We start from the raw sequence: 14,564 nt of genomic DNA on the forward strand, positions 1-14,564 counted from the left end.
CTTAGTTTTGCTCAACTTTCCTTCAACTATTTCTTTTCTTCCCAATGTACTCCCTTTTTTATCCCACCTATACCTCATTACCATTCTCTATTGAATCCACAATTTTTTTCCAGTGACACTATTACTTTTGGACTATTTGGATGTATAATAGTTATTTTTCAAATATTCCACATACCTCTTTGATCAGATTTTCCTTCTCCCTTTGCATAGGTTAGGAAACTCTGATTTCTCATATCATATTTCAGTACACATAATTATAAGATTGGTTAAATGAATGAAGACAATTTCACATTTATGTGGAAATCATTTATTTGAGCATTAAAGATAGATAATTAAGCTCTTTTCTATTCTAATAACTATTTTTCTCATTTCCCCTAGGATGCTTTATAGTAAAGATTTGGCTAAATGACTGGAATGAATCGTTCTACAGTATCTGAGTTTGTGCTTTTGGGTCTTTGTAATTCACGGGAGCTCCAGATTTTCCTTTTTATTTTGATTTTGGTGCTCTACCTGGTCATAGTTTTAGGTAATATCTTTATTGTTATTTTAGTAATTATTGATCTCCATCTCCATTCCCCCATGTACTTCCTGTTGGCCAACCTCTCTTTTGTTGATTTGTGGCTTTCTTCAGTCACCACACCAAAGATGATCACAGACTTACTCAAGGAAAACAAAACCATATCCTTTGAGGGATGCATGTGTCAGATCCTCTTTGTGCATTTTGTTGGAGGGGGTGAAATGGTGTTGCTTGTTGTCATGGCTTATGACCGTTACATAGCCATATGTAAGCCACTCTACTACACAGTCATCATGAACCAAAGGCGATGCATTTGTCTTGTAATGATGTCATGGACTATTGGATTTGTGCACTCAATTAGTCAACTGGTTGTGATTGTGAAGCTGCCTTTCTGTGGCCCTAGAGTAGTGAACAGCTTTTTCTGTGACATCCCACTAGTAATTGAGCTTGCCTGCATTGATTCTTATGTTCTGGGAATATTGATGAATGCTGATAGTGGTGTTCTAGCTATGACATGCTTCATTCTCTTGCTAATTTCTTATACTTACATTCTACTCACAGTCTGCCATCACTCCAAGGATGGGGCATACAGAGCACTCTCCACTTGCACTGCTCATATCATGGTGGTGGTGTTATTCTTTGGACCTTGCATCTTCATCTATGTGTGGCCACTTAACATAACATCAGTTGACAAATTTCTGGCTGTGTTTTACTCAGTTATAACGCCTCTCCTAAATCCAGCCATCTATACATTTAGAAACAAAGAGATGAAAGTTGCTTTGAGGAGATTTAAAAGTCATTACAAGAGTGGAGTCCTTAAAGGTCTTCTTTGTGATTAGCAGACCTATATGTTATTCATCTCAGTGGACTTGGCATCAATGACTGCAAGCATTTTGCAGATAATTCCAAGTACTTTAATAGCAAATAGAAATGATCTATGTCCCTATATACAATGTTAGGTTGTTGATAAATAATTTATTATATATTTTTGTTATGAAAATATTATTCATTATTTTGTTATAATCTATAATAATAAATGACTGTATAATAAGCATTTTATTTTATAAATTTAATACCTAAATCTCAAGGAGCAATGCTCCATTATGACTTGTTTTCTTGTCTCCTGAGGTATGTATCTATCCTGTTGGAGCTTTAGATGACTAGATTTTATCTTTTTAAATAATATTAGTAGATTCATTAGAATAGCAATTTATTTGGTGACTGTGTTAAACCTGAAGTCCAACATAGAATGTAAGCTCTATGGACTATTTCTTTTTTGTTTTTATTTCCCTGAAACTGAGCCTACATAGTGGACACTTAATAAAAGTTTGCTGATTTGTCAATTGAGGTCTTGCATTTAACTTTAGTCACAACAGGAATCTTGAAAAAATGTTGGTAATTAAGATTAATTTGTTGAATTTAAATGACTTTTTGATAATATGGGAAGAATGGCAAAATTACTCCCTCTTCCCCATTCAATTCTTTCCCATGAAGGAAAAAATTTAAAAAAATTAAGGGTGAGAAAAGAGTGATATAGGAAGCAATAATAAATATGTGTCAAAAATTTCATTTTAGAGTGTTTTTGATCAACTAAGAAGAAATTAAGTGAAAAATGTCCTTACATTTCCCCTTTTAGTCTCTACAGTTTCAGGCATATAATGTCTTGTATTTTTTTTTTACCCATTTGGCCATGATTATTTATTGTCTGTAGAGTTCAATAATCAGATACACAATTTGAGGAAAGATTTGTTATTAGTACTTTGTTGGTTGGTTTACTTTCTTGATCTTTCAAGGCAAAAAAAAAGTCATACATCAGAATCACTTTCTTCTGAGACAAAGTTAAATGTGTCTTAATTAAATTACAGAAAATAATCCTTATTTTACCTGTAATGTCAAACTGTATAAATGGAGATGATGCTATCAATATCCTTTGACTCTAGAGAGAAAAAGACAAAACACAGTAGGAGTTAACAACAAAAATAACAAACAACAAATCCTAGCATTATATAGTGTTTCAAGTTTGTCAAGTTATTTAATTTAGTTACCTTATATGGGCTAAATACTAAAGAGGACTTTTTCCCTTAAAATAAAACTGATGGAAGAGAATCATAGAATATTTCTGTCTTTCATTTCATTTCCACTGAAGAGGATGCCAGGAGTTGAGAGAATCAGAATCATCTTCATGGATAATGTGACCCTGTGTTGGAACAATTTTTACCATACCAAAAATCATTTAAGTTCAGGGAATGGAAATCAGTTTATTCTATCTTCTAAAATTCTAGGGTACAACATATCTTCATCTCACTGAATTAATCTAATCACTTAAAATGATTCTCATTCCTCAACTTGTTGCAAGCAATTTGACCCTAGTACTAGGGCAAACTGAATGGCCTTTGTGTACCCTTCCTGGTAAATTGGCAAATATTCCCCATTCTCTAGTCAAAGAAGGATTTTTTGAGGGGCCATAAGGCTTACTGTATGCCTCTTAGCCTCATTACTGAATCATTTTTCTTGATATTACTCAATATCCTCCTAGACTTGGAGTCAGGAAAATGACTTCCTAACCATTTGTTAGTGGGCAAGTCAATTAACCTCTCAGATTCAATTGCCTCATTTGATAATAGGGATAATAATAGCACCTATTTCCCAGGGTTATCATGAGGATCAAATGATTAACAAAGCTTTTTGCATACCTTAAATTACTACATGAGTGTTATTTATAATGATGGTGATGATGACCTTTATTAACTAGCATTTTTGTCATGAGATCACTCAAATAAAAGATATTTCAATTTTGAAAATTCTCGTCGGAGGTCTTGTGGACTTAAACCAAGGAACAGGTAACACAAGCCTGGAAGTCCTTTTAAAAGGTGCCTATATCCCTGAGTACTAGTTATGCATGACCTGAGGTAGGAATGGTATCTTTATATTTGGTATATATATATATATATATATATATATATATATATATATATATATATATATATATATATATATATATAATTCTCCTCATTGCCCATTGTCATTTCCATACTCTCCTTTGATTATTGTCTCTTTTCAACCTTTTCTTCTTTTAGGGTCATTACAATTGTCTACATCTTTGGAAGCCACATACTCATTGCTGGCCTTCAGGTTATATGCCTTTTAATTTTTTAATAACAAATTTCCATATGAATTTTCCAAAGTTGCATGATCCAAATTTTCTCCCTTCCTTCTCCCCACTTCTCTACCTAAAGTGGTAAGCAATTCAATCTGAGTTATACATGCATTATCATGTAAAACATATCTCCATATTGTTCATTTTTGTAAGTGAAAAATCCTATAAAACCCAAAGCCCAAAACAAATATCCAAATAAACAAGTGATAAATTATATGGTTTCATCTGCATTCCTATTTCAGTAGTTCTCCACTTTCTGTGAAGGTGAATAGCATTCTTTTTCATAAGTCCCTCAGAATTGGTCTGGGTTATTGTATTGCTGTTAGTAACAAAGTCTATCACATTTGATTGCTCCACAATATTTATATGCATTTTAAAATATGTCCTCATGTATTTAATGTCTGATAATCTTCCTTTTTATAGTAGGTGGTGAACCCAGAGCCAGGAAGATCTTAGTTAAAATTCAGTCTCAGACAAATACCACATTGTCTGTATGACCCTAGGCAAGTTATTTCACTTCTATTTTCTTCAATTCCTCAACTGTATAATTGGGATAGTAACACTGGAACAAGTAGTAATATCAACAAAGCTGAACTAGTTGGAATATGACAATACAACTAGGCATGTGTATTAAGCATGTACTATGTGTCAGTGTGTGAATTTTGGGGAGAAAAAGAAAAAGATCAAAATGCTCATGTTCTCAATGAGCACATATTCTAGTAGTCATACATTTCCAGGAAGCATTATAAAAGTTAAAATTAAATCTCCAGCCATAGACATGTGGTCTTTATTTTGTATCTTCTTTATTTCTTGATTTCTAAGGTTCATTAATAAATCTCTTAAAATATAATACTATTGAGATTTAATTTTAACTTTTACAGCATTTGACAAAAAAAAATCAACTGCATGCTATGGTCAGAAATACATGCTTCAGGAGATCTCATTTACCATAGAATATAAAGTGCTCACATATTAATCTATTGAGGAAGGGACTCAATAAGAAATATCTCATTGATCTTTTTTTGAACTCAGGTGACTAATCAGATAGGAAAATAGAAAATTTGAACTTGGATACCTCCTATTATAAAAACTCCAGTAATATAGAAAAACTGAAACTGAGAGATACATTAATAAAAATCTGAGGCAGACTTCCAAAGGGGAAGAACCACCTTGAAGGAATAAATAAAGCACTCAGTTGGGTTCTCCTAACATTCTCCTCCAAATAATTAAAAATTAAAAATCTATAATTTTAAATAATTAAAAATATTTTTAGAACACCTCAAATCAAAGTTTTGAGTACCAGAGGCAACAAAAAGTCAGAGTGAGATTTTTTTGGTAACCCAAGATAATTAAGAAAGTAGAAAATAGAGAGCCATGACATGGAGGTGGGGTTGTTCTCGATCCCATGGAGATGTAGCACTGATAGTTGTAGGACTAGGTGATAGCAATAGAAGTAGCAGCAGTTTTGGGAGGTCTCAAACCAGAGAGAGTAAGTTGTCCTGACAAGTAGTCAGAAAGAAATTACACAGGACTATTGTGTAAACACTGCACGTAGAACTATAACTGTTTCACAAATACATCACCTTTAACCACCACTGGGTCACAGTTCAAGATGGAGAGGAGTACTTTTGATCAAGACAGAGGGAGAGTCCTGAGGAATAGAATAACTTGAGATCATTAGAGATCAGGTCTCCTTAAGAGCAGTATTTCTTTCAGTCACAAAGAAAAAAGGGACTATGAGAAACAGTATTGCTTCTAGTCCAAAATGAACAGGGACACTGAAGAATAGTACTGATTGCAATCCCAAGGAATTAGGGTCCCCTCCTGGGTAAGGAACAGAATGAAGTAGTAGTAAACTACTTCTTCCCAGATCCTACCACCCTAGAAACACTAAAAACTTTCAAACTCTGAGAACAAGCTCTGAAAACAGTAGTTAAAATTCAAAATCAAGGAATAGCATTAAAAAGTGAGCAAATAAATAAGAATTAATTATAAAAAAAGATAGTCTGGTGGCAGGGAAGATCAAACTCAGAAGCCAATAATATCAAAACATATAAAGGCAAAATCTCAAAGAAATATGTTAATTGGACCCAAAGCCAACAAGAATTCCTTTAAGGAGATATAATAGGAGAGGAAAAATTTGGAAAAGAAATGAGAGTGTTGCAAGAAAATTATGAAAAGAGAATTAATAACACAGTAAAAGGTGAAAAGAACTCTCTAAAAACAGAGGTGATCAAATGGAAGAAGACATATAAAACCTCACTGAAGAAAATAAATTTCTAAAATAGAATTGGGCAAGGGTAAACTATTGCCTCCTTGAGAATTCAAGAAACCAAAAAACAAACTCAAAAGAAAGGAAAAATAAAAGAAAATATGAAATATTTCATTGGAAAAACAAACTAAGGATCAAGATGGGGGCCTAGAAGGAGCAGAAGTTCAGACCTCTGAATACCCTTCCTTACCAATGACAAACTGAATGCTCCTAGGGAACTGAAAATCAAACCTAAAAACAAGACAGAGCGAAGGAACCCTCCTGCTGGACTCAATTCAAAAGGTATGCCCCCCCAAAAGCCAGAATTTAAGAACACTCGGGTTAAAGGGAACACAGAATGAAGGTCCCAGAACCCCTGCCCCCACACCCCTAGAGTGTGGAGAATCCAGTAGCAGCAGGAACCTCTGGGTGGACAAAGGTGTTGGTCTGGAGGGTGTACCTTGCAGGCAGGTCTGTGCCAAGCTCAGAGCATCAAACACAGACTACAGGGAAGGAGTTAGAGAGGGAACATACAGCTGGCAGCCTGGCCAGAGCTGTGGTGATCCTCCATATTTGTTCCAGCCTTCCAGGAGGTTTCAGCCTCAGAGCACACCAAGCCCAACCCAGCTGAACTTAATCCCATCAAAAGTCTTCAGAACTCAGGGAAGCCCAGGCTCCACACCCCTCCCTTCATTGACTGCTGTAATTTAATCCAATCAAAAGTCCCCAGAGGACAGGGTAACTCAGCATCCAGCAGCAGCAGGAAACTGGGCAAGCAAAGGTGCTGGTCTTATGGGTGTACTTTGTGGGCAGGGCTGTGCCATGCTCAGGGAGCAGGATGGAGCAAGAGAGAGAGAATAGAGCTGGCAGTCTGGCCAGAGCTGTGGAGATCCTCTATATTTGCTCCAGCCTTCCAGGAGGTGTTGGCCTCAGAGCACACTAAGACCAACTTAGCTGAACTTAATCCCATCAAAAGTCTTCAGAACTCAGGGAAAAATCCAGGGATAAAATCCAGTCTTTATAACCAGAATATAACAACTAGAATTAAGTAACCTCACAAGGCAGCAGGACAGTATAAAACAAAACCAAAAGAATTAAAAAATTAAGGAAAATATGAAGCATCTCATTCACAAAACAGACAATTTAGAAAATAGTTCGAGAAGAGACAATTTAAGAGTCATTGGTCTACCAGTCCATGAAAAAAAAAAGAAAAATCCTGGACACAATACTACAGAAAATTATTCAAGAAAACTGCCCCAATATTCTAGAACAAGAGGGAAAACTGGAGGTTGAAAGAATCCACAGATCACCTCCTGTACTTAATCCCCAACTGACAACACCTAGGAATGTGATAGCCAAATTCAAGAACCATCAGACCAAAGAAAAGATGTTACAAGCTTCCAAGAAGAAGCCATTCAGATACCATGGAACCACAGTTAGGATAACGCAGGACCTGGTTGCATTCACATTGAAGGATAGAAAGGCATGGGATATGATATTCTGGAAAGCAAGGGAACTAGGCCTACAACCAAGAATCAACTGCCCAGCAAAACTGACTATATTCTTACAGGGGAAAGTATGGTCATTCAACAAAATAGAAGAATTCCAAGAACCTGCAAAGAAAAGACCAGACCTGAACATAAAATTTGATGTCTAAGCACAGAACTCAAGAGTATCGTCAAAAGCAGGTCCAAAAAGTGACAAGAGGTACCCCTGTCCTGGACCTGACTCTGATCAACAAGTAGGAGCTAGTTGGTGAAATGTAAACACTTGGAGCCCTGGGAGAAAGAGACCACGTCTACCCAGAGGAACAGTAAAATGGAGACATACTGGAGAAGAAAATGGCCAACTACTACAGGATCTTTGCCAAGAAAACCCAGAAAATTTGATGTCCAAACACAGAACTCAAGAGAATCATCAAAAGATAATTAAAAAAGAGGGAAAAAAGAAAAACAAAACAAAAAAAATTTAAGAGATTCAATAAGTTAAAATATGTATCCCTATTAGAAAATAGGTCATTGGTAACTCTTAAAAACTGTTGTTATCGGACTTCCGGTTAAGATGGCGGCTTAGAGAAAGCTAAAGCTCAGATCTCCTGAAAACCCTTCCCGACCGATCTCAAACGATAAGCTCCTAAGGCGCCGAAATTCAAAACGATCAACAGCACAGACCCTGGGAACCCTCCTCCTGGACCTGGACCCGGATCAAAAGGTACGGCTCCCCTTAAAAGCCAGAACCCGAGATCCCTCGGACCTCAGGGGTAGGAGCGCAGAGTCCAAGGCTCCCGGAAGCCGCAGCCCGGCCGGGCTCAGAGAGCAGAACCCTCAGGGCCTTCTACAGTCCCGGTGAAAGTTACTGCCTGGGGCTTCCGCTGCAGAGAGCTGGTCGAAACAACAGCAACCCTCAGGGCGGGCAAGACAGCCTCACGGGCTGGATCCTGCTATCCAAGTCTCAGTGAAAGTCCTCGCCCTCGGAGCTTGGGCTAGCTGCAGCCCATCCCCCCGCAGGCCGACGAAACAGCCTCACAGCCAGCGATTCTGAAGGCAACTTCCGGAAAGCGAGCCGGGGGGAGAGTGTGGCCTCGTGGTCCGACCCTTCCATTCCAGTTCCAGTGAGGCATATTCAGTTTAACCCAGGGAAAGCTCATAGAACCATCTGCCCAGGACTAAAGCCTCTGAACACCAGACAGAGACAAGAAAAACTAATCCTCCACATTCAGAAATGGCAAACTCCACAGAACCACAGAAGCCCCAAAATACCAAGAAAAATAAGAAGAAAGGGGCGACTTTGGACACATTCTATGGAGCCAAAATACAAAATACAGAGCAGACAGAAGATAATATAAAAGAAAGTGCTCCAAAACCTTCCAAAGGAAATGGAAACTCTCCACAAACCTATGAAGAATTTGAATCAGAAATGACCAAAAAGATGGAAGCCTTCTGGGAGGAAAAGTTGGAAATAATGCAAAAGAAATTCACGCATCTACAAAACCAGTTTGACCAAACTGTAAAAGAAAACCAGGCTTTAAAGGCCAGAATCAGGCAGCTGGAAGACAACGATCGTGTAAAAGAGCAAGAATCAATAAAGCAAAGCCAAAATACCAAGAAATTAGAAGAGAACATAAAATATCTCACCGACAAGGTGATAGATCTGGAAAATAGGGGGAGAAGGGATAATTTAAGAATAATTGGACTCCCAGAAAAGCCAGAAATAAACACCAAAATCGATATCGTGATACAAGATATAATCAAAGAAAATTGCCCAGAGATTCTAGAACAAGGGGGCAATACAGCCACTGACAGAGCTCACAGAACACCTTCTACACTAAACCCCCAAAAGACAACTCCCAGGAATGTAATTGCCAAATTCCAAAGCTATCAAACAAAAGAAAAAATCCTACAGGAAGCCAGAAAAAGACAATTTAGATATAAAGGAATGCCAATCAGGGTCACCCAAGACCTTGCAAGTTCTACTCTGAATGATCGTAAGGCATGGAACATGATCTTCAGAAAGGCAAGAGAGCTGGGTCTCCAACCAAGAATCAGCTACCCAGCAAAACTGACTATATACTTCCAAGGGAAAGTATGGGCATTCAACAAAATAGAAGACTTCCAACTTTTTGCAAAGAAAAGACCAGAGCTCTGTGGAAAGTTTGATACCGAAAATCAAAGAGCAAGGAATACCTGAAAAGGTAAATATTAAGGAAAGGGGAAAATGTTATCTTCTTCTTTTACTCAAACTCTCTTCTATAAGGACTACATTTATATCAACCTATGTATACTAACATGTGGGGAAAATGTAATGTATAAATAGGGGGTAAAGAAAGACCAAATAGAATAATCATTCTCACACAAAGATTCACATGGGAAGGGGAGGGGAAGAAAACTCCTATAAGAAGGAGAGGAAGAGGGGGGGGGTTACTTAAACCTCAATCTCAGGGAAATCAGCTCTGAGAGGGAAAAACATACAGATCCATTGGGATCTTGAATTCTATCTTACCCAACAAGGGTAAGGAGAAGGGAAAACCAAGGGGGGGAGGGGGAGAGGGAGAACAAAAAGGGAGGGAAAGAGAGGGGGGAAGGGGAGGGAACAAAAAGGGAGGGACTAAAAAGGGAAACATCAAGGGAGGGGACAAGGGGGACTGTTTCAAAGTAAATCACTGGACTAAAAGGTAGAGCCGAAGAAGAAAAGGTTAGAATTAGGGAAGGCAATCAAAATGCCAGGGAGTCCACAAATGACAATCATCACTTTGAACGTGAATGGGATGAACTCACCCATAAAACGTAGACGAATAGCAGAATGGATTAGAATCCAAAACCCTACCATATGTTGTCTTCAAGAAACACACATGAGGCGGGTTGACACCCACAAGGTCAGAATTAAAGGATGGAGTAAGACCTTCTGGGCTTCAACTGATAGAAAGAAGGCAGGAGTGGTAATCATGATATCTGATAAAGCCAATGCAAAAATAGACCTGATCAAAAGGGATAGGGAAGGTAATTATATTTTGTTAAAAGGGACTATAGACAATGAGGAAATATCATTAATCAATATGTATGCACCAAATAATATAGCACCCAAATTTCTAATGGAGAAACTAGGAGAATTGAAGGAAGAAATAGACAATAAAACCATACTAGTGGGAGACTTAAACCAACCATTATCAAATTTAGATAAATCAAATCAAAAAATAAATAAGAAAGAGGTAAAAGAAGTGAATGAAATCTTAGAAAAATTAGAATTAATAGACATATGGAGAAAAATAAATAGGGATAAAAAGGAATACACCTTCTTCTCAGCACCACATGGCACATTCACAAAAATTGACCATACATTAGGTCACAGAAACATAGCACACAAATGCAGAAAAGCAGAAATAATGAATGCAGCCTTCTCAGATCACAAGGCAATAAAAATAATGATTAGTAATGGTACATGGAAAACCAAATCTAAAACCAATTGGAAATTAAACAATATGATACTCCAAAACCGTTTAGTTAAAGAAGAAATCATAGAAACAATTAATAATTTCATCGAGGAAAATGACAATGGCGAAACATCCTTTCAAACCTTTTGGGATGCAGCCAAAGCGGTAATCAGAGGTAAATTCATATCCCTGAATGCTTATATTAACAAACAAGGGAGAGCAGAGATCAATCAATTGGAAATGCAAATGAAAAAACTGGAAAGCGATCAAATTAAAAACCCCCAGCAGAAAACCAAATTAGAAATCCTAAAAATTAAGGGAGAAATTAATAAAATCGAAAGTGATAGAACTATTGATTTAATAAATGAGACAAGAAGCTGGTACTTTGAAAAAACAAACAAAATAGACAAGGTACTGGTCAATCTAGTTAAAAAAAGGAAGGAAGAAAAGCAAATTCACAGCATTAAAGATGAAAAGGGGGACAGCACCTCCAATGAGGAGGAAATTAAGGCAATCATTAGAAATTACTTTGCCCAATTATATGGCAATAAATACACCAATTTAGGAGAAATGGATGAATATATACAAAAATACAAACTGCCTAGACTAACAGAAGAGGAAATAGAATTCCTAAATAATCCCATATCAGAAATTGAAATCCAACAAGCCATCAAAGAACTTCCTAAGAAAAAGTCCCCAGGGCCTGATGGATTCACCTGTGAATTCTATCAAACATTCAGAGAACAGTTAATCCCAATACTATACAAACTATTTGACATAATAAGCAAAGAGGGAGTTCTACCAAACTCCTTTTACGACACAAACATGGTACTGATTCCAAAACCAGGCAGGTCAAAAACAGAGAAAGAAAACTATAGGCCAATCTCCCTAATGAATATAGATGCAAAAATCTTAAATAGGATACTAGCAAAAAGACTCCAGCAAGTGATCAGAAGGATCATTCACCATGATGAAGTAGGATTCATACCAGGGATGCAGGGCTGGTTCAACATTAGGAAAACCATCCACATAATTGACCACATCAACAAGCAAACTAGCAAGAATCACATGATTATTTCAATAGATGCAGAAAAAGCCTTTGATAAAATACAACACCCATTCCTATTAAAAACACTAGAAAGCATAGGAATAGAAGGGTCATTCCTAAAAATGATAAACAGTATATATCTAAAACCAACAGCTAATATCATCTGCAATGGGGATAAACTAGATGCATTCCCAATAAGATCAGTAGTGAAACAAGGATGCCCATTATCACCTCTACTATTTGACATTGTACTAGAAACACTAGCAGTAGCAATTAGAGAAGATAAAGGAATTGAAGGCATCAAAATAGGCAAGGAGGAGACCAAGTTATCACTCTTTGCGGATGACATGATGGTCTACTTAAAGAATCCTAGAGATTCAACCAAAAAGCTAATTGAAATAATCAACAACTTTAGCAAAGTTGCAGGATACAAAATAAACCCACATAAATCATCAGCTTTTCTATATATCTCCAACACAGCTCAGCAGCAAGAACTAGAAAGAGAAATCCCATTCAAAATCACCTTAGACAAAATAAAATACCTAGGAATCTACCTCCCAAGACAAACACAGGAACTATATGAACACAACTACAAAACACTCGCCACACAACTAAAACTAGACTTGAACAAATGGAAAAACATTAACTGCTCATGGATAGGACGAGCCAATATAATAAAAATGACCATCCTACCCAAACTTATTTATCTATTTAGTGCCATACCCATTGAACTACCAAAATACTTCTTCACTGATTTAGAAAAAACCATAACAAAGTTCATTTGGAAGAACAAAAGATCAAGGATATCCAGGGAAATAATGAAAAAAAACACATATGATGGGGGCCTTGCAGTCCCTGACCTAAAACTATATTACAAAGCAGCAGTCATCAAAACAATTTGGTACTGGCTAAGAAACAGAAAGGAAGATCAGTGGAATAGACTGGGGGAAAGCGAGCTCAGCAAGACAGTATACGATAAACCCAAAGATCCCAGCTTTTGGTACAAAAATCCACTATTCGATAAAAACTGCTGGGAAAATTGGAAGACAGTGTGGGAGAGACTAGGAATAGATCAACACCTCACACCCTACACCAAGATAAATTCAAAATGGGTGAGTGACTTAAACATAAAGAAGGAAACCATAAGTAAATTGGGTAAACACAGAATAGTATACATGTCAGACCTTTGGGAGGGGAAAGGCTTTAAAACCAAGCAAGATATAGAAAGAATCACAAAATGTAAAATAAATAATTTTGACTACATCAAACTAAAAAGCTTTTGTACAAACAAAACCAATATAACTAAAATCAAAAGGGAAACAACAAATTGGGAAAAAATCTTCATAGAAACCTCTGACAAAGGTTTAATTACTCATATTTATAATGAGCTAAATCAATTGTACAAAAAATCAAGCCATTCTCCAATTGATAAATGGGCAAGGGAAATGGATAGGCAGTTCTCAGATAAAGAAATCAAAACTATTAACAAGCACATGAAGAAGTGTTCTACATCTCTTATAATCAGAGAGATGCAAATCAAAACAACTCTGAGGTATCACCTCACACCTAGCAGATTGGCTAACATAACAGCAAAGGAAAGTAATGAATGCTGGAGGGGATGTGGCAAAATAGGGACATTAATTCATTGCTGGTGGAGCTGTGAACTGATCCAACCATTCTGGAGGGCAATTTGGAACTATGCCCAAAGGGTGCTAAAAGAATATCTACCCTTTGACCCAGCCATAGCACTGCTGGGTCTGTACCCCAAAGAGATAATGGACACAAAGACTTGTACAAAAATATTCATAGCTGCGCTCTTTGTGGTGGCCCAAAACTGGAAAATGAGGGGATGCCCATCAATTGGGGAATGGCTGAACAAACTGTGGTATATGTTGGTGATGGAGTACTATTGTGCTAAAAGGAATAATAAAGTGGAGAAGTTCCATGGAGACTGGAACAACCTCCAGGAAGTGATGCAGAGCGAGAGGAGCAGAACCAGGAGAACATTGTACACAGAGACTAATACACTGTGGTATAATCGAACGTAATGGACGTCTCCATTAGTGGCGGTGTAATGTCCCTGAACAACTTGCAGGGATCCAGGAGAAAAAAACACCATTCATAAGCAAAGGATAAACTATGGGAGTGGAAACACCGAGAAAAAGCAACTGCCTGAATACAGAGGTTGAGGGGACATGACAGAGGATAGACTCTAAATGAACACTCTAATGCAAATACTATCAACAAAGCAATGGGTTCAAATCAAGAAAACATCTAATGCCCAGTGGACTTACGCGTCGGCTATGGGGGGTGGGGGGGGAGGAAAAGAAAATGATCTATGTCTTTAACGAATAATGCTTGGAAATGATCAAATAAAATATATTAAAAAAAAAGAATCAAATTGGGCCATTATATTAAAAAAAAAAAGAATCAAATTGGGCCATTATATTAAAAAAAAAAAACTGTTGTTATCACCTCGGCAGCTAGAAGAATTACACTTAGATGGAACAGTGACAAACTGTATAGGATGAAGGGACAAGACATAAATAGGTATATGGATATATGCATGAATAAATACATACACATGTCTGTATATACATATATATATATATATATATATATATATATATATATATACAACTAGAGCTATAAAAAAAGAGGTTA

General features: G+C 37.0%; 1 protein-coding gene across 1 annotated transcript; it reads left to right on the forward strand.

The window, feature by feature from the left end:
* Nucleotides 1–405: 405 nt before the first annotated feature.
* On the forward strand, nt 406–1,356 carry LOC100618752 (olfactory receptor 4F4-like). The gene has a single exon (XM_056815687.1). It carries the CDS (start codon nt 406–408, stop codon nt 1,354–1,356), a length of 951 nt encoding a protein of 316 aa, XP_056671665.1.
* The last annotated feature ends 13,208 nt before the right edge of the window (nt 1,357–14,564 follow it).

The sequence above is a fragment of the Monodelphis domestica genome, chromosome 1, assembly GCF_027887165.1.
Source record: "Monodelphis domestica isolate mMonDom1 chromosome 1, mMonDom1.pri, whole genome shotgun sequence".
NCBI classification, from domain to species: Eukaryota; Metazoa; Chordata; class Mammalia; order Didelphimorphia; family Didelphidae; genus Monodelphis; species Monodelphis domestica.

Bases quoted from the DNA above. Each gene is read 5' to 3' on its own strand.
- LOC100618752 (XM_056815687.1), top strand. From the start codon at position 406: ATGACTGGAATGAATCGTTCTACAGTATCTGAGTTTGTGCTTTTGGGT.